Below are 24,769 nucleotides of genomic sequence, written 5' to 3'. Positions count from 1 at the left end.
CTATTGCTTGCTGAGGTTCACGTGTGAGGTGTTGAATCTTTGAAACTCTTCCAGGCTTTACTCAAAAATGAGCAATACAAAATCTCCTCCCACATGGATGGGAGCACCATGGTAACAACAGCCAGAGAGGGGGAGGAAGTATTGCTTTTTATTAAAGAATAAAAGTGAGGGAGGTAGAATCACATTTCAACTTTGCTAAGCATTAAAGACTTGCTGCCATGCCACACAAACTGCAGAGCTGACAGTGTTCAATGAGTTTAGTCTAAAATATCAACATTTGCACAGAGAAGAAAACCATTTCCTGCAGTGGAAGATTAGTTTCTTGTCAAAGTTTCCATGTGTCACTTACATAAACACTCAAACCACCTTCCCCACACAGAAATAAATTGAATATCCTTAAAGTGAAGGCCAAAAGATGACTTGTCAGTCAATTATATGTCTGTACAGGAAGGTAAATGGGAATTCATATTGTTGGAGCCCACTCTCTATAAAGTCACACTCTGACTTTAAATCCCTACCTCCAGCCACAAACATTAATATCCTAGTTTGGTCTAGACAAATATTCCTGACACCCGTTTCAGGCTGACAACCTCTTATGCCAAATACTTTTGCAGTACCTTAACACTTGTTGCAAAGAACTGAACTTCATCACAGGATTTAGCAGCTGTGATACAAGAAATTGCCACAACAATTGATTTTACATGGTAAAGGAAGAAGTAGAAGAAAATCTTTGCATTAATTATACTGTTAGAATCTCAACACCTCCACACTGCAATAAAGATGTATAGATTATTTTAAAAAATCCCTTCATTTGGATGTTTGTTTGTAAGACAGTCTAAAAGCACCTGCCTAGTCTTGATTGCTTACCTGAATTTTCCAAATTTTAGTGAGCTCATCTAAAGATAGTTTGCTGCCCAGCAGTTCAATAATTCCCTTTATACGATCACAGTATTGTGCTTGGTCTATGTTACCTGTGAAACAAAGAAAGGCAACTCAATGAATATACTTCAAACAATACTCAAACAATATTAGACACATTAAATTTATACAAAAGAACTAATTATTTTAAAAGAGAGAACAAAGCTATCTTCATTTGGAAAGTCTTTCTTTACTGTTACAGACAAGTATCAGTACAAAGAAAAAGAACAAGGCTGTTTCCATCTTTATTTTGTTTTGCTTCATACATCTGATAGTACTCCTATAGAATGTTACTACTTGAGAAGAAAGACACCTCTTTTCTCTCTTTTTTAGAGGCTAACAATATACAAACTTTGAGTAAAAAACCCCAAGTACAACAGAAGACATCTGCACAGATGTCAAACAGAGTACTAGATGATAGTTACAGAATTTGCAGGATTTTACTTAATTTTGGAGACAACAAAAACCTTGAACTCTTTGGTTAATAGTCCTCACTAAAGTGTATTGAAAGGGAGAGATGAGATTTTTAAATTTAAGTCATTCAAATCACGTGCCAAAAGGCTTTGGGAGAGTTCTTACCTTCCAGAGCAATTGACAGGACTGAATTCTCCACGAGCCAATTCAGCAGTCGGTCTGTGTCTATTGCATTCTTCACTGACTTGGACACAGTGCTGTCTTCTATTAATTTTGTTACCTAAAAGTTGCAAAGTGTAAGATTTTAAGAAAAAATTCTCACCTGCATCACACACAGAGTGAAATCTATTCAGAAAGGCTCATGATGAAGCTTAAATGCGAATCCTGAAATATCTTGAGACAGAAGGTGTTTGGGATTTTGTCAGTTGGTTGTTTTTCATGGGCTGTTGGTTTTTGAATTTTTTGGTTTTGTTTCTTAATAAGCTGTTTAAAGGGAGATTCCTAACCAGAAACATCATGTCATCAGTCTCTGATGTAGCAGAATCTTATTCTCAGTCTGACATAGAAAAGCTGGCCTGTGCTGCCAGGTATCTTTCTACAGATATGCCAGAAGTAGGTTATCTCAGGCTTCTGCTTGTTACACTCAAAATCAGTGTCCTACTTTTTATCCAATACTGAACTGATACAGGCTCCTCACTCGAGGGAGAAAAAGCACATTTCTGCTGAAATCTTCAAAAGCTGCACTTTTATAAATTCACCACGGATACACTGCATTTGTGATTAAGAACCAAACAGCAATGAGGTTTAACATCTCAATATTCTCATAAACAGAGAAGGAAAAAAGCAGCAAAGATGGACTCTGAAACACTACAGTGTCCACATACAACTGTAATAAAATATACAATATAAAATACTACAATTATGTAGTGCAATGACCTGCTATGAGTGGACTGAGACATCAATATAGGTTTTAAGTCCCATTTAGGTTTTTTCTGTTTCTTCTTAGTGAAAGAAGAAAAATGGGATATACCACAGGGTGCTCAGGATTATCCCAGAATGAATATTCGATGAATAGCATAGACCACTGCTCATAAATCAATCTAAAACTGCATTTCTTAGAATAGTGCACTTCTCAAACTGTGTCTAACTGCGAGGCCTTGCAGTGGCTACTAATGCAACAAACAACTCCTGTTATATTAACTTGTTTTGGTGTTTATTTTGAGCCGAGCTTTTGCTAAGGCAAGATAACTTGCAAGGAGATACTGCACCATCTCTTTTCTTAAGGCTGTGGTTTCAGTGGCTTATTAACAACCCATCCTACCCAAACCCATGCTGACGTGCACACACACAGCCAGACAAAAAGCCAACCTACTTCTTTGAGGGAATTCATTTTTGCACTGAAGTGGGGGGATTTCAACATGCGCAGCAGAATGTCCAGCCGCAAGTCATCGACTGCCGTGACCAGGTCAGGCTGGAAGCGCATACACAGCAGTTTGATCCCAGACAGCAGCTCAGGGATGCTCACCAGTCTCTGTTTGAAACAAAACAACAAAAAAGGGACAAACAGAGGCATCAGTGTTTTTGCTATTCTGCTGTGGATGTCAGTGACTCAAAAGAGTAGGTTTAGTGACCAAACGGACTGGTTAATCTAAACACAGTACCTGGTACATCTGAAAGTATTACTTGTACAGTAGAAATTTTAAGATCATGAAACTTCTGATTAAAGCTTCAGATTTGGTAAATTGCTCTCCTTTGGTTCAACAACCTATGAATACTTTCTTGTTTAAAATTAACAATTTATAACTAAGTAAAAAGTCAACACAATTTAATAGAACTGAATGGCAAATTCAGGGAAAGGCAGGAAGTAGCCACAAGTTACAGACACTTTACTACCAAATTCTCAGAAGCAAACAGCTATTGCAACAGTAATATGAATTTAACAGACTGCAAGTCAGTAATTATCTTTAAGTCAGAGAAGTGAGCATTCAGCATGCTGCACAAGGGGACCAACAAAACCAAAAGTCTGATAGCAACAGTGGCAAAATATTTAAGAAAGGGTCATAAACCAGATATTTACTGAAAAGGGTATTGAATGGAATTGGATAAATGCATTTTCATTATGTCATTCAGTCACAATTCAGAACAGGCTGTATTCCTGCCAGTGAGAAGAAAGCTATTGTTCTAATTTACACTGACAGCATTTCCAAGACATGCAGGAAGTTCTTCCTAAATATTTAATATGTAAAACATTACCTTGTCTTTCAAGTCCTTCTCTTCTACATTCTGTACATATTTAATCATTTTATGAATGACTGGATCCAGCATGGGCTAAAGAACGTGAGAAGAGGCATGACAATCATTTTAATGCTTCCTGAAATCAATTGCATTACTTGAAAGACGTGACTACAGCAGAAGGAAATACTTAGCTGAAAGCTCTCCACTACCTTAGAGATAAAGCTACACCTACAACAAAGATAAAACTATCCTGGTAGCTATGTCCAGGAAAATAAAAAGCAATTAGAGTAAGAACCCATTTCAGACCACTGTAATACAGGTTTGCAAAAACAGACAAACCAATTGACCTCTAAAAACATATCAGTTATTAGGTGCATGTGCCTCTCTTACTCCCAGGGGCTTCTAAACTACATCCTCTTTAAATACAGTCTTTCAGTCACTTAAGTCAACAGCTTTTGGTGGTGAGGGCAGGAGTGAAGCCTGGAGTACGTTTGCACATACAAAGAGATGCTGGTGAATTTTTTTCCTGCACCACAATTTTTGCAGTGTAAACTCTCATATCCATGTCCTTGATCTCAGCCAGAAAGTTAAACTGAAAGCAAAATTCATCCTTCAGGCTGGATTCTTTCCCCACAGAGTTTCTACTGCCGAAGCTTACTAATAGCAGTGGTAAAGCTTCTCACTGCTGCAGATGTAGATAGATGACTACAGATAATTGCTTGGAAAATGAATCTGAACATTGTCTGAGCCCTTTACTCATCACCTCAGCATGCTCAAAATGGTTCTTGTACTTTCTGCAACATGAGGTTCGAAGGCTTTTCAAATTAGTCACCAGTTTCACACCAACACAGTTGGAAATTAATTTTCAGTCCTCTTACAAGTCATAACAAAGACATTTTACCTGTACTACAGAAGAGTTAAGATACTCTGCACAAACTCCAAATGGTTGAACTAATGCAGAGATTGCCTGAAAAAAAGACAGCAAGTATTTAGGTGCTTATTTAAGAAATCTTTTTTTAGTTAGTAATCTGTAGCTTAAAAAGCAAATGAAGGTGAACAAGTATCATTTATATTATGTATTTCCAGTCACTTGCTATGATTGTTTTTGGTGTGCAAGTCTTTTACAACAACACATGGTTTAAGAAAGATTTACTCTGTGGCACAGAGTAGAGCATGTGCTATGTATTATATATGGCATACAGTATGTGTTATATATTTTTGTCTGAAATAAAAAATGCCTTCCCATTTTTCACTAATCTTGGTCCTCTCATCACTCTGTTCAGTGTTCTCTGACAGATCCTGTTTCAGTCACAGAAATAAACAGACGGAAAGGAACATATCACATTTTGCTTGCTCTCTACAGCAATCAAAAGTGTGAATGCAAAATTTAAGGTTAAAGCCATATGGCAAATTTCTTTCCCAAAGCAATACGTGGGAGAAAGCTTTTGTAAATGTGTCATATACATGTCAAGATCTCTTCAATGCATGATTTTAAAGTGGTATCTATCGTCAAGAAATTAAATATATAAAAGCATTTGTTTGCCAATAAATAATATCAAAATCAGTTTCTTTTCACACTGGATCAAGAATTGTGGATGGAACTGAGTGTGCAGCAGTGCAATCCAAGGCCCAAACTGAGTGACACTGACCCAAATTTCCCTCCTAAGCAAGCAGTTATTAATCATTAAACAAAGTCAAGTCAAAGTTTCTATTACAGAACTGGCATGTAAATCAAGGCTTTCCTTACTCTTCTGTCAAGCTCACACATGAACCTATCTCTATACAAAGCAGAAAATATCAATACCCCAAGAAAAGAAGTTGAATTCCCTCCAAGTGGCATGTCACTGAAAGCAGACTGATTTTATACTGGGGGACAAGGTTCCAGATGACATAGTTTTCCTTTAGCATCCTCATTCTCCGAAGCTTGAAAGAATTGGAAGTCTCCTGAATATAGGTTAGGAAGCTAAAACTAACCAAGTTAGACTTCATCACCAAAAATAGCTTAGGTCTGTTGAACCAGTCAGTTTTAAGACATTGCTCTTGAAAAGTTGTTTAGGATTAGACACTGTCTGTCTTCCTAAGGATTTTTTTCCTTAACAGTGATTTCTATAATAAATGACAGAAGTCAATTTGCTTGCAGCTAAATGCAGCTATGGGTACAGTAAACAGAAAACCAGGGACATACTGGTGAACATACAACAAAACTACTTTGATTGATGTCTAACCAGAAGGCTGAATGCTAGCAGAAAGGTACACTAATTTCTTCTCTTCTCTGTGAAGTCTTAATTGCTCTTCAGTCAGGATTCTTATGTACAACCTCATTTGACCTCCAGCCTGACAGCACTTTTCCAGGGCTCTGTGGGAGTGTTGCTCTGGTACCAAAGAAAAGGTAAAAGCACGGCCAAAAGGGACACTGCTGGTTCTACTTGAAATGTAAAATGGAAAGGGAGAAGTCTCATGACAGAAGATGGACTTACCCCAAGTTCAATATCTTCAGAATTGAGTTTGGACTGAATTGCTGCAAATCCACCCAACTCTGCAAACTGAAATAAAATAATCAGTATTACACAGTGGACTACAGTATTTTATCTTTTAAAAAAAGAGATTATAGAAAATATTACTGACAGTTCCTGAGATGCCAACAAGTGTCTTTTACCATGGAACATCCCATCCAAACAAAGCTTTACATTTTCAGGGAATGCAGGGGCACACTGGGGAATGCAATGCAATTATACATGGTAGCAGGGTAAGCATCAAGCTAGAAACTCTGTCTTGAGTAAAAGTGGATGGAGGGAAGAAAGGTAGACCACACACAGCAACAGCTGACTGGACTGGCACTTTTGCCTGAGGGACCTTTGACTGCAGCCTCAGCTGGGCTCTCAAACTCCTCTAGTTATAGATACCACATTAGGGTAAAGGTGCTCAAGGGAGAAGGCAGCAACTCAACAAGCTACATTTTACAAGGCAGGATCAAAATCTCAAACTAATTTTTTTGCGGTTGTCAGAAAAGTGAGGAGTGAAAAAACAAGTCAGGGCAAGGTGAGGGAGGGGAGAAGAAATTACCCCTGAAGATCAACGAATTCAAGTGACAAACAACAATTCTGGTTTACATTTACCTACCCTGTTTACCAGATCCACCAGCCACCCATGAGGTTCCTTGAACAGTAAGAATAGGAACAAATTAGCAGCTGCAACATCAATGCTAAACATTTGTCTTCTGAAACAGACATTTGGACAGACACGTTCAGCCCATTAACACACACCTCGAATGGATGCACTATTACACAAATAAAGCAGGGTTTGTAACAGCTCCTGGATTAAGTGTAGCTGGAGCTCTGGTTGGTTCTCATGAGCATCATCCTGTTTTGGACTCTGCCTGACATCACTGCCCATGTGCTGTGGCAACAGATCACATTGTGGCTGCTGACTCACAAGCAACTGTATTTATAGCACCGTAGCAGTGGGGAACATTACTTCCTCAAAGCAGTGGATGTAGAATTTTCTTTCTACAGCTACAAACTTGTTTCCTGAAGGAGAAATCAAATCCACTGATGCTGTTTTGAACCCACCCATCTGGAACAACTGTGACAAGACAGTGCAAACCTCAAAAACTGCCTCCTTGCCAGTGTGTTTGAGTTGGAGACATTTTATCCTTGGCTGCCAAAAAAGCCTGAGTTCTCCACTAGAACTGGACACTTGGAGTTATCCTGGTCATTTCACACTCAACAACCAAACAGATGTCAGTCCTTAGATACACAGATCCACCCGTTGTGTGCTTCATGTCTAAAGCAACACACAGATTGTTGTGCTACTTTAGCCATGAAATTTCACCCATTTCTAAATGCAGCCTCTAACAGAGAATCGGAACAATTTGAGAGCACAAATTAATGTCTGCAGACGAACATACACTGCACATCTGTTTGCAGTTATTCTTGGTGACGTATTTAAACTTTGTCTTACAAATACCTACTAAACAAATAATCTTATCTGAGACAAAGACATCCACCCTAAAATTAGTTTTTAGGGCATGGCCACGCTTACCTTCTGAAAAGTGGATATGGGTGAGACAGCATGCATGTTCCCCTCCCCAAAGACTTCTGCCCAGTTTCTCTGGCACACCTTCATTCGATTCTTGAAATGATATTCATTGTCGGGATTAAATGCCTTCAAAGAAAAGCCCATGGCAATCAACAGGTGCCTTAAGCCACTTTCAAAACTAATCATGATAATATCTGACCATTTCAGCTGAGCATTCTCCTGGCTGATAGTTAAAGATCTAGCAAAAAATAAAGCTGAATACAAGCCCCCTGCTCCCACCTCTCAGTTCTCAACATATAGAGCATTTTGAAGCCTTTATTCTGTACGGACAATATCCAATAACCATGTGAGCCAGAAGTCCATAAAACAGAGAACTGAACTCAAAGCATCAGTTTTAAAAAATAAACAGCAAAGTGACGAAAAATGTGATTTTTTTTTTTAAACTGGTAGTTTTCAGAAGTTTTGAACAGCACCCACTCCTTTGAATTGCATACTGGATGTAAAATACCTGCAGCAAGCAATGGCTGCAGATTTTAAGACAATAAACTACAACTGAAACAGCTGGAAAAAGCATCAGCTGCATAAATACAAAATGCCAAATACCCAGATATTAGAAACTGAGAGTCAAATACCATTGTAAGCACACCAAGCAGGCCCACAGGGATAGGATCTTGTTTTACTCTCTCTGCAACCAGGTCCACCAGCAGCATGAGCATGTTGTAGATTCCTTCATGGATTTCAGTTCCCCACTTGTGAACAGCACTGGATGTCAACAGCTAACAAGGAAAAGAAAAAGAAATTGTTTTAAAGTTTAAGCGCAATCACAAACAAGGAAAAATTTATCAACTCCTGAGACTGTTTTTTCAGAATAAATGCTTCCTTGGAATGCACTCATCACTGTCTGGTGTGGTTTTCAGATGTTCTTTCTGCACTAATGGCTTAAGAGTTAATCCAATTTGTAATTTTGCAGAAGAACACCTTAAATCACAGTTTATGACAGAAAATAAAATCTATCAAAGTGTTTTCCATTCGCATGCACTAGAAGAGATCGTAACCTTTGCAAAGAACAACTACTATGAAATGAATCTGTCTGCAGAATGAACACACAACCATTAAATCTTGAAACAGGCAGCCATAAAGCTGCACTGATTCAGCTGAGGTAACCATTTACCAATTCACACTTTTGGAGCAGCTTCTATTGGAAAACAAAGCACATGTACCAGGAGAAAGAGGTATTTAATGCTGCTCCCACCTACTGAAACATGTTCTTTAAATCTGGTTTCATGGTTGTTTATAAAGGACACTTGGCTGCCATCTGCAAATTTCATTTAATTTCTGCTGTGTCTGAACAGAAGCAGATAAAAAACTTAACAGTTGAAATACAATCACTTTTTGTACCATTAATAGAGTTTCTTGTAAATATTTCTGCAAATTGTAATTCAGCATATCCTGAACTTAGATTTCTACAGATTATCCTTCTGAAGGAAAAATCTACGTTGTTTATTTAATATGCAAAAATACCAAGTGATATAAAACTATTGTATGTAAGATTAGTACTCTGGAAAAAGAACTTCTCCCTTAAATTTCTGCCTTCCTTCTGAAGTTATATTCTCAGTATTTTAACACCAGGACAAAGTAACTTTTTAAAGGGTATGTGTGTGTTTTTATACATATGGTCTAAATACTGGGCAGGAAATTTAGGCAGTACCTAAAGTGGATGGAAAAGTGGGAAGTCAATTAGTTTGGGGAGCTCCATAGAGCAAATTCACAACAGCCCACAGAAACACAGGGCACTGAGAACTGAGGTGAGAGATAAAATTCTAAATGGATTGTGAAAAGAATTTAGCAACCCTCTGAAGAAATAACAGAAAGAATAGTTAATGGAAATCTGATCATGAACTTGCCACCAGTGGCCATATCCACGAGTCTTTAAAGCTCTCTCTGGGCTCTGGTAATTACTACAGGGTTCTTCATTTAAGAGAAAAAAAAAGAAAAAAGCTAAGTGCTAAAGTTGGCCAGAGTTGCAGAATTGGAACCTTGCATGATTTAAATTTAAATTGCTACGATTTTAATCTAAGAAAATAATTTGAGTGTGATTTTAATCTAAGAACCCATTCAGTTGTTGCCTGAAGTCTGGATTACAAAACACTATTTCCACCACGAGCAACACAAAGAAACATTGAACTGGCCTACTGTACCTACTTACCTTTTTAAATGCTTCAGGCATGCATCTGTCCATAAACCTCTTGCAATTCTCATCAGAATCAGAAAGACCTTTACAGAAAAGAAAGTGCTTTTTAACAGTATTTTTAAAAAATTACTTTTTAAGATGACCTCAGAGGCCTTGTTGCAAATTTGAGGGAACACCAACTCAAACTAGCAGTAGTAAAACTGCTACTTTTCCTTCATAACTAGCATGCTTTTAAAGCCACAAAAAGCATGACTTGAGAGAACCTGCCTTTCAGAACCTTAATTTCCCAATTTCAGAATTAATTTCCGAATACCTTTTACAGGTTTTCCAAGCATTATTAGCACCATAAGTAACTTGTAAACTTCAGAGTTTACAATTCATACATTACTGATGCTTCACAGCCTCCCACCAACACCAAGTTAAAGCACAGCCTTTTAACACAGATTGGAAATAGAGAAGCAAACCAGAACCACTTAACACTTCTATTCTTCGAAGAGATTACAAGACTCCTTTTAGTCTGCCATCAGGCATGACTGAAAAATCTATCTTGTACTCTCATTATACACCAGTTGTTGGGTGTGGTGCCTCCATAACACTCTTAACCCCAGCCAAAGTACTGAATAAGAAGAGTCAAATTCAGATCTAATGCAATATAAGCACTTCACCAGGGAAAAGCAACTACTCATACAAGACTGGTACAGCAGGGATTGAGATGACAGCTTGCTTTTATGAATGGAAAATACCCAGCACCAGGAAAAAAGAAAGAGTCACTAATTTAGCTCTGAAAATATGTAATTCCCACAATTATTAGAACATAAAGAAACATGTGTGCCACTTTTTGAAAAAAAGAACTTAAGTAAACAGATTACTTTAGAGAGAAAGAAAAGAGATCAATGATGCTTTTACAGCATTGGGTAGAAGAGTTCACTGGTAAACACTTTCCCAGAGATGTGATTGTTGTGTAGGGTACAAGTGAACAGCAGCAAGATTAAAGTGAAACACACAAATGCCCAACATTCTGTCTGTGACACGCTCTGAGCTCTGAACAGATAATCCGTGTAATTGTGAAAGGGAACTTACCCAGTCTTGCCAGGTAGGTGGATGCAATTAGGCACTTGCCTAGAGACTCCTCCCTCTTGTAGGGTATGGACCAGTGATCTGTCAAAACTCTGCTCTCCAGCTCATACAAGTTGGTTGTTGGAAACTCAATCCCTTCACCAGAGCAATTCCCATTTTCATCATTTTTCTGCGGATGAAAAAAAAAAGTTCAAGTGAAACAGTTTCCTAGACACATTAAAGGGTTTAGAAAAGGCAGCTGTGCTTGTAACAATCATGTCAAATCCTCAACCCCGAGGCTGCTTGTGTTTTTCAAAGTAGAATTGAATATTTCAATTTGAATTGAAGGGATTACATACCTGGATGTATTTCATGGAGGTGATAACTACCATGTTTACATAACTAACTGCTAACTAATTGCCGATTTAAGCGGCAAATCTTGTTCCATTGCATATCAGATCCTAGAGCCAGGTGATAAGTACTTCCAGTCCCTGGGAGACTGTAGAGTACAAATTTTGATCTCCATAGATCTGCACATTAATCCTCTGTTCAACAACCCCTGTAGAATATGGGAATAGTTCACTCTAAGGGAAGTCCATTTCACCCCATCACACCAGAAATACAGGATACTGTTTCAGTACATCAAGATTTTCTTTTACTAACTAATAATCTAAAGAAAAACCTACATCAAATATAGCTGTCCAACAAGGTAATGTAATTATCCTTCTCCTGAAGTCATAATGAGTTACTGGCAAATATTCTGGAAGGTAAGAGGGAAAAGGCAAGCAGGTGACTGCAGCTAAGCTTTACAGGTTTCCTTGCTAGTGGCACTAAAGAGCAGCTGTGTACAGGACACAGAATAACCCCTGCTCTCCACTAAGTGCCATATGAGGTAACTGCCTCAGCAGCGCCAAAGAAAGGGTAGACAAGTTATTCATTTATTTTCTTTTGTTTATTTTTTAACCTCCCATAGATGCCAGGTACCCAATGTGTCAAAGAGTTCACATGGACTACCCTTCCCTGCCTCCAGACCAGCAGGCAAAGGCAGCAGGAGAAAGGACAGAATGTCTGGATCAGGCCTGGCAGCGAGCAGGAGCCACTGTCAGAGACAGTGGAAAACAAGAGCAGTGATGGTAACAAGATCCCACTGAGAAAGGAGCCAGGGACATGGAGGGAAGAAGGACAAGCAGGGAACACATTCCAAAGTAAAAACCAGACAGTGTCAGGAAAGTGAATGGAACAACTAGAAAGGAATAAACCAAAAGAAAGAACTGAACTCTGGAGGAGATGGTATACCAAGAGCAAAATCAATGTATGCACACAAGTGTGCTTCCAGCTCTCTCACTGCATCTGCTATTTGTAGGATTAGACTTGTTTTAAAAAAGTAGATGTGTCATTCACTTTCATAATGGTTCAAAACTATTAAGCCAAGATAACAGCAATTGTACAGAGCTTAACCTTTAAAGTTCACGGACAGCACGTGGGCTGGACTTGCTAACGTTCTGCAGAGCAGCAGGACAATTTACAGGAGCAGAACACTGCTTAGAAAAAACACATATTGGTGCTTGGGAAATAAAGCACTGCCTTTCTCCAACCCCCTGCTAAACACTTTGTGCTCAGTTTGTCTTTTTGGGAGGTTGTACTTTAGCAGACCTGAATATCAGCTGCTGAAACTGCGGTCACCTGATCCAGCCCTGTGCATAGAAGCCTGATGTAATTCCCATCTAGCAAATCACACCCTGTTTAAATACTTCAGGTTTTGGAGAAGGGTTGTTTGAAGGTCTACATGCAAAGACACTCAAGAAATGATTTAGAAGCATTTTTTAGAAATTAAACTGTTAATTATACAACTTCTGTAAAGAACACCCGTGCAGAAAACAAAATCATTTCCTACAGAAAACAAGTGTGCAGTTATAAAGAAAGTGTTCGCAGTAACAGAGCAGGAATGAACTTTTAGTATAATAAAGGCATACTGAGTATAACTTAAACACTCAATTGCAGTTCAAGGACTACAGTTCAGCCTCCACTTGTAGCCAAGGAAAGCAACATTTCAACAAATGTTACAGAAACAGAGCAACAGTTGCTTCATTCCCTGGAGGAAAGTGTTCACATTAAATAAACGCAAAAACAGCAACTGGCATCTAAAGAGGTGCAGAACAGCAAGGCAGACCTCCAACTGTAGATGAAAACTCCACTCCTTGTTCTGCTTTCCCATCTGCATCCAAGCAATGCTGCTCATTAGTTGCCTGTTTCCACACAAGTGATTGCCAGGGTCCACGACACAGAAATTCATATGGAAAGTGAAATAATACATGTTCTTCACCATACATTCAGCTCCCACATTATCCTAAATTATGCTTAGAACACATCTGGACTGTTGCTAGATTGAGTCTACCAACAGTGCAGTGAAAAGATGGTTTTAAACAAAAAATGAGTGTGGTATTTGGAATATTGCCCCAATAGTAATGAGAGCTATTTGCATTGAAGGAGCATGCTTTTGGCACTTTCCAGGAATTAGAGGCAACGAAGCTTCTTGCTTGACAGTGCTCTGCTACTAAAACCATGTGCAGAACGTATCAAGTTCACGTATTAATTTTAGAACACATCACATCCACATAGCTTCTCAGCTACTGTGAAACCTGTGACAGTCTCAAACACACACCCAGGCAGTTTAAAACCCAAATTCCCCTCCAAACCATTAATAAATTTAACACTCTGCATTTCTGGGAGATTACAGCTATGTTCACATTATATTAGTGCAAACTGAGTTGTGTTTCTTAAACCAAATCCACTACAAGAAACAGTCTCTTTAAAGACTCACTGCTGCTCTTTCATAATTAGTGTCTTTCTGTACAAGAAAAAGCCCAAAACTGTTCACCCCCCAATTTTGAAATCAATTTGGGCACTGCTCTTTAAAGTGAGGGATTTATTAGCAGCAGCTGCTGCAGCAAGGTGAAACATCAGCTCAGTTCTTGCATCATCTTATGCTGGCTGGAGATGTGCACACAGATCTCACACTCCAACACAGCCTGGAGAATTCACTTCTCTGCTGACACTGACACATGCAACACAGCACTGAACATGTACCCACAATTAATGTCCTGTAACTGAGGAGCTCAGGAACTGTCACTGCGAACTCTACTGACAAAGGTCCACGGAGGAAATAACAAGATTTTTAAGAGAACTTATGGTATATGAGAAAGTAAATAGGATACAAGGCCACGTCAGCCACCCAAAAAGTGGTTTTCTCAATCTTGGCTTTGGAGAATTACATGGGTTTGTTTGCTTGTTTCTAAATAAATATATATAAAGAGCTATCTCTCTCCCCTCAAATAGGTGACTTCAGAATGGTGTCTACCAGCTGATGATGATCTGTATCAGGACTCTGCAATTCTGGCTGAACAGACTTAGCATGGGACTGACCCCCAGCATGGAAAGGATTTGTACAGATGTTCTTCCATAGAACAGCAAAAAAGCAAAAAAAAAAAAAAAAACAAACCAACCCAACCCTATTCCTGGTAATCAATGGGTCATCCAAAGATAAACTGTCTAAAAGGCTGTTACAATCACTCTTTTCTGCAGTAGGAAGTCACAGTGTACATCATAAATCTGTAGCTATTTCTACAGCTGAAATAGTGAGACCAACAAACTTCTGCTGACAAACCTTTAATATGGTTTTCCATGACTTCTGATATATCTCTTATTGCACAAAAGCCCTGAAGATCCCCTTGTTCTAACAGTCTTGGCTCTTCTGGCTTATTTTCAAGGTGTGAAAATGCAGTTATGGCTAAACACACACACAGGCTCCCAGGAGAAACACCCTCACAGGAACAGGCTCAAGCACTGATTCAAGATTCCCTCTCTGGGGACCTGGCACCTCCCAGGTTTGCTTGCAAGGCTGAATAAACAAGAATTGTTCAACATCTGATCAATAAAGCATTGCTTAAATCTGTAGCAAAAACCTTCTACTGAAGAGTAACACAGAACAAAGATTAGCACAAAAAGTGAAATATGAATTAACTTTAATTGCCAAAAGGTCACAGTTTAAAGCTTCCAAATGCACTCATGCAGTATTCAGCTAATTAACTCATCAAACACTGTTTAACTAAAGCCACTGACAGTTCCCATACCAGTCACTTTACATAAAATAACAAGGAGTTTAAGACTTGTTTTGATTCTAATTGGCAGCCTTAGTAATGAAATTACAGTCAAATCATAATTTAAATTAGTTAATTTGATTTTGATAGGAGGCTACCAACAGAATCTATTATCACCATAACTAAATCACATTATGTGCTCTTGAATCCAGTATAACTTAGGAAAGAAAACCCAAATCATATTTCTTTCAACAAGATCAGACTTTCTAGGACACCAGCAGACCAAGCAGCTACCTCCATCTCACGCCTCTCTAACAAGTCATTTTCACAAAAGAACCATCATTTTATAGCCAAGAAAACAGATTTTTGACGTTTCATTGCATTGTTAAAAAAAAACCCACCACAAAACCTTGTTACTATGTACTTACAAACAGGACAAAGTTTAACTGCTCTGAAAAGCAGTAATGAAAAAAATGCATAAAGCCAGAAGTAGCAGCCAAAAATTTTAGGTCCACCTTTCAGGTTTTATCACAGACATGGTCAACATAAAGAAATCAATTTTCCAACGCTACAGCTTTTCCAGCTGCCAAGTGTCAGCAGGGATGCTCCCCTCTACACAGCACTGCTGTACCACTCACAAGTGTTTGCAGAGCACTGCAATGCTCAGGTGGAGGCAAGGTGAGAGAAATACATCAAATACACAGAAAAACAGAGCATTTCTCTGCTCTGATGTACTGTGCCCATCAATTTGTGGGAGAAGCTATGAATCCTGAAGTCATGACCTGACAGTCCCTCCACCTGCCAGACTGTTGATTAAAGCAGTTTTTAGTTTCACGCCTGAGTGGCGAACCTTTTTTTCTGTTAATTAACTCCTAAAAGGGGGATATTCTGTTACCTAGAACTCAAACACAAGTGTAAGAATTCAAAGTCTTTCAAATACCTCACAGCTACCACCTTGCACTTCCACATAAACACCACGAACAAGGCATTGAATGTTTAAAAAATGGTCACATTTTCATACCTGTAACCTATTTGCTTTTTACAAACTGGTATTCCAGATGGCTAAAGAACTTTTGTCTCTTGTTAAGAGGCAGATGTGGGAACAAAATTGGAGCTGCCTGTTCCTGCACTCAGATTGAATCCATTGGACCCACACTGCTAGGAGCAAGCTTGTGAATATGTCAGTATTAGTAAGACTCAAAAAATGGTGTCATGTATGCAACTTCCACATTATGTTTCTTATCTGGCAATAAGAAAACCCACTGTGATTTCCTGAATGTTTTACTGACAAACAGACATTTACTTGCAAAGTATTGTCACAGTTTTAAACTGTTTTAAGTCCTAAAGAGATACAGCATCTCACCCTTGAATTTTCATCCAGAGAAACATATTGGGATGCAAAAATTTTAAGTGCAACAACAGATAGGAATGTTTTTTGTTGTTTATGTTCTGCTAAGAGAATATAAGCTTGTTGGTGAGATACACAGATGTTTTGTTTTGTTCTTTTTTTCATAGAAATGAAACTCTTAAAATTTCTAGTCTGGACTACTTTACACAAACAAATGCAGTCTTGTCACAAGGAAAAAAATGCTAGTATTTTGTCATGCCAATATAAAAGGATGATACCAGTCTACGACTGAAGGAAAATAAATTCTCTTTTACAGACTCCACCTAACTGAAGTTGATCTGGACTCTCATTCCATCACAGAGATGTCCTAAGAAAAACCCAATTTATTTAGTGAACTTTCTCACAGAAGGTTTTCAGACACTGACCTTAACTGAGAGTTGCACTAGGACACCATCAAGGATGTATGTATATATATAATTTGTTATAATCCTTTACAGCTACTAAGGGTTTAGACTAAACCCTTAGTGGCTGTAAAGGATTATAACAAATTATAACCAGAAAAAACCTATGGCTCCACCTTCCCTCTGCTCCCTGTCTCTCACAACCAATAACCGTGTAAGACTGGGAATAAGAACACAAGATGAATTTGAAAAGTAAAAATAAATGCAGCAAAGCTGAGAATTAACTCAGAGTTTCTGAAAACATGGCTTGCACTCTCTCCCTGATTTCCAGGGTGATGGTGTGATGTTACCAGGCAATACTCCCTGATGTACTCGCCTGCTTGTTCAAAGATAAACACAGTCCTGAGCATCACAGCAAAACAAAACAACTGAGACTCTGTAAAAATAGCACTTGAATTAAAACCTCCATTTAACTTCAGAAATACAAGGAGCCTCTTTGCCCTATTAAACTGCTATTACCACAGCATTCGGTGAAATCTGAGGCAGAGATTGCCTACAACCACTTTTGGCAACGTATTTCGAAGTCTGATAAGTTGTAGGTGAGGGAGAGGTCATGGAAAGCACTGTTAGGAATGCCACTCAGAAGGAACCAAGGAAAACACTTATCTTCCATGTGTTTTCACTATTGTCTGTGGATATATTTAAAAACGTACTCCATTTGTGTAACTACAAACAGCCACACTCGGAGTCAACACCATTATTCCTCCCAACCCTTGAGTTTTCATAAGCACAAAACCTCATGCTTGTTCCAAATAACTCAGAATAACTTAGTGTGATATCAGATAAACATTGTGCTTAAAAACAATAAAACAATGAATCACAAATGCTTAACATTTCAGTACTTGAAATTAAGTCAATACTTGTATCTCCCTTTGCCAAAACACCAGGAATTAATAGAGAAGTGCTGCAGAACCGCTACATGAAGTATTTACTGGAACATTTTAGTGACCAAAGGTCAGGCTCTGGAAAGGAAAATTAATTCAATAATGCTACTAAACACTCATCTATACTTCTGTTCTACTGATGTATAGTGAGACAGAAACCAGAACTGACAAAGCAGCTGATTTTGACAGTGTGTAATGCCAAAACTGTGACTAACTAATATAAAAAATAAAAAAAAAAATCTTTAAATGCCTCTCAAGATCATTCTGCTAGGCATCAGAAAAGCCAGAACTGTTGTAAAGTAGAAGCAGGAAGATCAAGTGGCAAGAAACACTGGGAACATTGGCTTTTAAAATTAATTTTTAATTTGGCCCCCAAAACACATATACCAAAGGCTATTCCTCCAGCAGCACAAATACGTGTTTTTTTCAAAATAAAAGCTTACAAAAGAAACAGGCACTTCCTCTTTGCCCTCCTCATACAAAGAGCTACTGTTCCTTAATCCAAAAGCAATCCAAATGATTTGCTGGAATTAACTTCTAACACTGGCTAATTTGTTTTTATTCTCATTCTTCCTCAGTATTTCACTTCCTTATTAAACAGCTGCCACAGAATAGCACTGTAAACTGGGAAGATGACCAAAAAATGCTTCCAGAGGACATTATACCAGAAACACTTCCTGCCCAGCTGAGAATTTGGCTGTACAGAACTCTCCCACCTTCACTGACCCTGCAGGCATCACCTTCACCAATGAACCAGTAATTACAGAGCGCTCCTCTCAATCCAGCAATTACTCTAACGATCACATTACATGATAATGACTTTGTGAGTTATTCAAAACAAAGCTTACATTTAAAATTAACCAGCTGCATCTCTCAGTATCACCCCTACTTCCCTAAATTCACACAGCATCTCTATTAGTCCGTGTTGGATCAAGAATGAAACTCGGAGTATTTTCTTTCAAATGCTTTCAAGGAAGTGTTAATGGAATCAGAATATAGAAAGAGGTTCCACACCAGGGCCACTCATTTTTGAAAACAGTGATGCTGAAAACCAAGAGTGCTAAAATACTAATTCCACTTGACATTCTGATGGCATCCAGCCAGGGACTCGATGCCAGAATCCACCACAGAGCTTTATTTGATTGCTTAATTGTTTTACAAGGCCAATTCGTAGACAAGCCACTCTGTAAAACTTCCACATGAGAATGCAAGAAATACTCACTTTTGCAAAGCTCAAGACTACTTACAAGAGAGAATAGTGACTTTAAATGTGCAGAATTGTAGCGTGAAATCCATCTCATTTGCTTGAAGGCTAAATACCTTCTTTGTCTTTAAATAAATACAGCTCCTTCCATTCAAAGATCAAAGAACTTCACAAGCCTAACGTCCATGGTTCTCCTAATAAAGCACACCCCATTATCCTCATTTTACACATTAAAAGCTAAAGCACATCTGTGGCAGAACTGCTTTCAGTCCTGAGCTTTAATAATGAGGAGAGGTAGGGTTTGAACACCACAGTTCTGCAGCATGACTAGTGAAAATGTTCCTGGCACTGGCACTCGCTACGGTCGCCGGCCTGTTTTTTTCACAAAATCCCTTCTCTTGCAGTCAAACAGCACCCCAAAAGCAATCTTGGACTAGTTTTATTATAAACCTTACCTAGTAAAATCTGGCATGTATGAGCTTTTGATCCAGTTCAACTACAAAAACATAAATCAAAAGAGCACATGCTGAAGGGGACAGGAATAGCCGTGGGGTAATATAATCTGTTAATCACAATTTAGATAAAAGGTCATAGTAATGGCTCTCAGAAGCTGTTTTAAAAGCAAATTAAGGTGGTTTTAGTGAAGGTTATACAAACCATTGGTATATGTTTAATATTTTTACCTGTCCCTCCCCACAATTTCAAGTTCTCTGTTCACAATCCCCACATTTGTTTAGCTTCCTCCACCCATTCCTCTCAAACTCATGAAAGCCAGCAATTGTGGCACTTGTGGCAATTCATGGACACACTGACAGACATTGTCATCACTCTCATTTATAGTCTTGTCTTAAATTATAAGGATTTAGCAGCAGTTCATAAAGCAGCTTATCTGTCAGTCAGATGAAGAGATGAGCACAGCATCCTTCACCCGCCTCCCTCAGCACAGAATCACACCGTGACAAGCTGCATGTTGCCTAAGGAATAAACACAGAAACCCCACATTCCTGCCAAACTGCAAGATTTACTTCTGTCAACAGACATAAACACAGAAATTATGTCAAACACATAAAGTTGCCTCTCGGAAAAGCAGGTGACCTCAGTCTATCAGTGTGGTTTGGTGCTACGAAGGGCAAAACTTCCAAGCAGCTGGAAACCTCAAGGTGAACTTCCAGCGGTTTCAGGAAGACTGCACAAATGAACTGAAGTCCCCAGATCTGTCTGGCCTATTCCTTTCGATGAGTTAAGTGTGGTCATGCTACCAGCATCAATGCCAAAGGCACGCCACAGCTATTAACCCAAAATTGCAGCAATAGGGAAACACCAGCCTGCTGAAACTGAAGTTTTAACCTCATGAAATTGAAATTTATGCACGCCTTCACCTCAAGCCTCATACAGAAAGAAAGCACAGGGCAGATGTTGGGCCAGCCCACAGCAGATATCTTGCTTCTGGGCCAGTTACTCCAAATTCAGGCTTCTTTAACACTTTCAGACAGCCCTGAAGACCAGCAGCCTGGACCACTGAAAAAAGATTCACACTGATTTTTAAAACCTTATCTAAAGAAAACATGTTTTAACTAGTATGATATGTATCTGGTTGCTGTGCTCCTCTCAAAGAAAACCACTAGACAAGCCTTTCTTTGATCCACATGAATGCTGAACAGATTCTAACATTATGTAATAGAGACCAAATAAGCATATGCAAACATAATGGATTCATTACTGATTAGGGAAAATGTAAAGTGTTTAATCATTCATAGACCTATTCTTATATGCATGCTAAAGTGTGCTCAGCCAAAAAAAGCACATAAATTCAAAGTACAGACCTGTTATACGCGTTTTGAAGAATGACTGAGGCAATCTTGTTATTTTTAAATTGTAACATCTAATCCTAACTTTTGTTCATGAAGCATTAGATTGGAACATTTTACTTGGGGGAAAGTTTCTAAGAATTCTTCTCCTGTGATTTATCTTCTCTTTATCTCCTGTTGCTGATACATAAAATCCAAAAATCGAACACACCGCTTCCTCCCCACTGAATAAAAGTTAAAACTGACATTATGAAGAGAAGGAAGAATACACACTTGAAGAGCTGTTAGAAAGAGAGATGATACTGAGAGGAACAAAACCAGAAATAACATCTGAATTACCACAAGACAGCATGGGGTACAATATGTTTCACCATAATGTGTATGACTACAATGAATAATATAGCTGCTTCTGCACTGGCTTTCTCTACAGCTTCATATGCCATAAGCTTCTGCTGAATGGAAAACTACTGATTAACCTGATTAATTACTGATTAACCACTTAAAGAATAGCTGTCGCTTATTAAATGTAATGCTAGATTGCAGCTGACGAATAAAAAAACCCAAGAACTGATGATATATCACTTTCCCTCTTTTATAAAATGTATGTCAAAAGCTGTTAAATTGTGCTGCAGTGTTAGACAAATATGCACAGGCAACAATTCCAGTCTCAGGACTTTTATAGATGCAACTCTTTTATTACAAAAATAGTTTTGCATACATGTGCAGGAGTTGACAGATGCTCATCTGCAAATGAATCCAATTACTAAATTGAGGCATGAATTTATATAAAATTTCATGTAGCAAGACACCTCAATCCTTCTGAAATGCCTGCTCTGTGCAGTGATTTACCTACATCGAAATGTTATGACTTCCCTCCTGTGGGTTAAAAAGAGCACAAGTCAGAGCAAACAAGAAGGTGAGTGGCAAAGGAAACTATTATAAAGGATAAGTAAATTTGATCAGAAATACAGGATGAAATAGTGGGGGGCGGGAGAATCCTCTAAAAGTTGTCAAAGTGCCATTTGTAACGGGAACAAGAGCAGGGAAAAAAGCGCTTCTCTGAAGTTTACACTGACAGCTTCACTTGAAATGTCACACTGACAAGCCAGACTGTCCCAGCTCGAACTGCATCCAACCCAAATGCCAACAAGAACTCTCGCTCACTCTCAATCCTTCACAGGAAAGGTTGGAAACCGGTTCCCTGGCGCTTCGGTCAGGGAAGTTAAGGAGCGGCTCCGTTTCTGCACGGCACACGTGCCATCCCACGGATCACCTTACTCCACAAGCACACATCAGCAGCTTAGAGCAGCTCAGGACCTAACCCAGTTAATTCAGTGAGCAGGATCACCTATCTTTATTCTGCAGGGCTGGACGTCAATACGCCGAGGCTACGGATACGGATGATCTGTGCAAGTGTAGTTACGCACCAGATACGCCCGTGGATTCTTCATGTATTTATTTATGGACACATACACATGCATGCACAGAAAGGGAGCACTTTTCTGGCACAGAAAGCCCTCAGGATACTCGTCACTGGAGCCTGGGAGGGGACACGAGGTTCCCTGGTTTTATAAACAAGCTTAAGCATCTGCTCTTGGCCGCTTCTTGAGACAGGCTGTGCAAGGTGGCCCTTTGGTATCAGAGGGGCTTTCTGCTGTTCTCACTCCCATGAGTCCCACAGTCTGGACACTACTAATCAGCACTTTTCTTATGAGCACACTGTGAAGTTTAGGGAAAAAGACCAGGAGGAGGAGAAGACTTTATAAGAAAGCACTACAAGACTTCCGAACAGCAAAGAGAGCATCCTGAATGTATCTGCTGGCTGAAGGGTTCAGAGCTCTGGAAGAGGATGGAAGAGAGAGAAAGGCTGGAAGGAGAGAATCTGGGAAAGGCTGACATTCTCCAGCACTTCTATCTACATCACAGCCCTAAGTCATGAGTTAAACTCTGTTCTGAAAAAACATTTGACCTCACTGGGCTCCTATTTCAGAACTTACGCTCAGCTTACCCAAATGAAACTGTACGTAAAGTCATACCCACACTGTGCTTTCCTTCACATTGTGCAAACAGTTTTCAAAAAAACAGACAGCCCTTAGTCACCGGAATTATGCAAGAAGGCACAAGAGGGGGAGCGAAAAGTAGAGCCCTACGGTAGCCACACATTCCTGGAATGCCAAGGAAAACCCTGGGTGCGCTCCACCTTGCAGCGATCGCAGGGAACGGGCTGGGGAGCGCGCCGGGCGGGCGGCAGGCGGGGAATGCGGGGGGACGAGGAGCCCCCGGCCCGGGGAGTGGCGGGGGGTCCCCGGGCACGTCCCGCCGGCCCCCCGCCCGGCCGACCCCCGGCAGCGGGAGGCTCCCACCGCCCCGGGACCGCCCGCCCGCAGCTCACCTCGGTCTCCACCACTTCGTGGTAGGCGGGCGGCGGGTCGAAGCCGCCCCCGCCGCCTCCGCCGTCCCCGTCGCCGCCGCGGGGGCCCTGCCCGCCGGCGGGGGAGCCGTGCCCGCCCGGCGGGCCCTGCCCGCTCTCCATGGGCTCGTAGCCGCCGTAGTGGAGGCCGGGCCGCTCGTTGGTGAGCAGCGCCACGGCCTCGTTGATGTCGTTCTTGGCCAGGCGCAGGGCCTTGCGGATGGCGGCCGCGTCCGAGAAGCCCATGCAGAGCAGCGTGGTCATGTGCTGCTCCTCCTCGCTCTCCATGGCCGCGCCGGGGAGCGGGGCAGGGGCAGGGGCAGGAGGAGGAGGAAAGAGGAGAAGGAAGAAGAGGAGGCCGGGGCCGGGGGGGAACCCCCGCGGACCGAGAGGCGCCGGGCTCAGGCGCTGCCCGCCCCGCGCGCCGCCATGTTGCCGGGAGCGCCGCTCCCCTCCCGCCGCCGCCGCCGCCGCGGCGGCCGCCCCGCCCCGCCCCGGCCCCGCCCCCCGCGCGCGCCCCGGCCCCGCCCCCGGCCCGGCCCGGAAGCGGCGGCGAAGCAGCGGCCGGGGAGCGCACGCCGGGCCCGCGTCACGTGACGGGGGAGGCTGGGGAGTGAATGGACCGGCGTGGGAAGGGGGCGTGGCCGAGGGGGCGCGTGAGGGCGGGAGGGATGGGGACCGGGATCGGGACCGGGACCGAGACGGGGGACGGGGACGAGGACGAGGATGGGGACCGGGACCGGGACCGGGACCGGGACCGGGACCGGGACCGAGACCGAGACCGAGACGGGGATGGGGACCGGGACCGGGACCGGGACCGGGACCGGGACCGAGACCGAGACGGAGACGGGGATGGGGACCGGGACCGAGACCGGGATTGTAACGGGAACGGAGATGGGGGTTGGGGGTGGGAACGGGAGCGGAGATGGGGATCGGGACGACGATGCGGACCGGGATCGGGACCTGGGACGAGGATGTGGACCAGCCTTAGGACCCGAGATGGGGATGGGGACCGGGACGGCGATGGGGTTGGGGCGGGGACCGGCGCCGGGACATGGCGGTGTCTCGCGAGCTGCCAGGGTTGGGCTGCACGGGATGGGGTGTCGGGGCTGGGCAGCCCGGGATAGGATCCCAGGCCCGGCGCTGCCGGTGGTGCCGCCGGTACTTAGGGCTCCGGTCCGTGGGCAGGTGCCGGTGGGGCGCGGCCGGCGCGGTCGCAGCGGAGCACGAGGGGCCGGAGCGCAGCCGGGGCGGTGTGAGGGCCGGAGCGCAGCCGGGACGGTGTGAGGGCCGGAGCGCAGCCGGGGCGGTGTGAGGGCCGGAGCGCAGCCGGGGCAGGCTGAGGGCCGGAGCGCAGCCGGGGCGGTGTGAGGGCCGGAGCGCAGCCGGGGCCCGCGGGGCAGCCCTGCCCTTGCCCGAGGGAATGGGGTCGGTGCTGCGGCCCAGCGAGCTCCCCGCCCCGGCCGGCAGCTCCGGCCCCTGGAGGGACGGGAGGGAGCAGGGTGGAAGTGCTGGGAGGATGCTTTGGCCCCCCGGAGCACATCGTGGAGTTGCTGGGATTACATTCTTTAAGTGTATGATATTAGGAGGAAGTTCAGCCCTGTGAGGGTGGTGAGGCCCTGGCAGAGGATGCCCAGAGAAGCTGTGGCTGCTCCATCTCTGGAAGTGTCCAAGGCCAGGGTGAATGGCTTGAAGCAACCTGGGA

The 24,769-nt window shown here is 41.9% G+C and overlaps 1 protein-coding gene across 7 annotated transcripts in view; it reads right to left on the bottom strand.

The window, feature by feature from the left end:
- The window catches only part of USP24 (ubiquitin specific peptidase 24), a 62,173-nt gene extending 38,631 nt beyond the window's left edge, over positions 1-23,542 (bottom strand). For all 7 annotated transcript variants that reach the window (XR_005257781.1, XR_005257782.1, XM_038144154.1 and 4 more), the window contains exons 1-12: positions 23,047-23,542; positions 10,877-11,042; positions 9,812-9,879; positions 8,238-8,381; positions 7,609-7,731; positions 6,688-6,723; positions 6,045-6,110; positions 4,469-4,534; positions 3,586-3,660; positions 2,705-2,863; positions 1,498-1,612; positions 868-971 (exon numbers count right to left, since the gene is read on the bottom strand). Coding sequence is in view for 5 of the 7 variants with exons in the window: in XM_038144154.1 (XP_038000082.1) it covers positions 868-971; positions 1,498-1,612; positions 2,705-2,863; positions 3,586-3,660; positions 4,469-4,534; positions 6,045-6,110; positions 6,688-6,723; positions 7,609-7,731; positions 8,238-8,381; positions 9,812-9,879; positions 10,877-11,042; positions 23,047-23,352 (1,428 nt within the window). In the remaining 2 variants the exon portion in view is untranslated. The remainder of the gene's footprint in view (positions 1-867; positions 972-1,497; positions 1,613-2,704; positions 2,864-3,585; positions 3,661-4,468; positions 4,535-6,044; positions 6,111-6,687; positions 6,724-7,608; positions 7,732-8,237; positions 8,382-9,811; positions 9,880-10,876; positions 11,043-23,046) is intronic.
- Positions 23,543-24,769: the final 1,227 nt, after the last annotated feature.

Source organism: Motacilla alba, chromosome 8, assembly GCF_015832195.1.
Source record: "Motacilla alba alba isolate MOTALB_02 chromosome 8, Motacilla_alba_V1.0_pri, whole genome shotgun sequence".
NCBI lineage: Eukaryota > Metazoa > Chordata > Aves > Passeriformes > Motacillidae > Motacilla > Motacilla alba.
The sequence above is the reverse complement of the archived record's forward strand: the minus strand, read 5'-3'. Positions and strand labels throughout refer to the sequence as shown.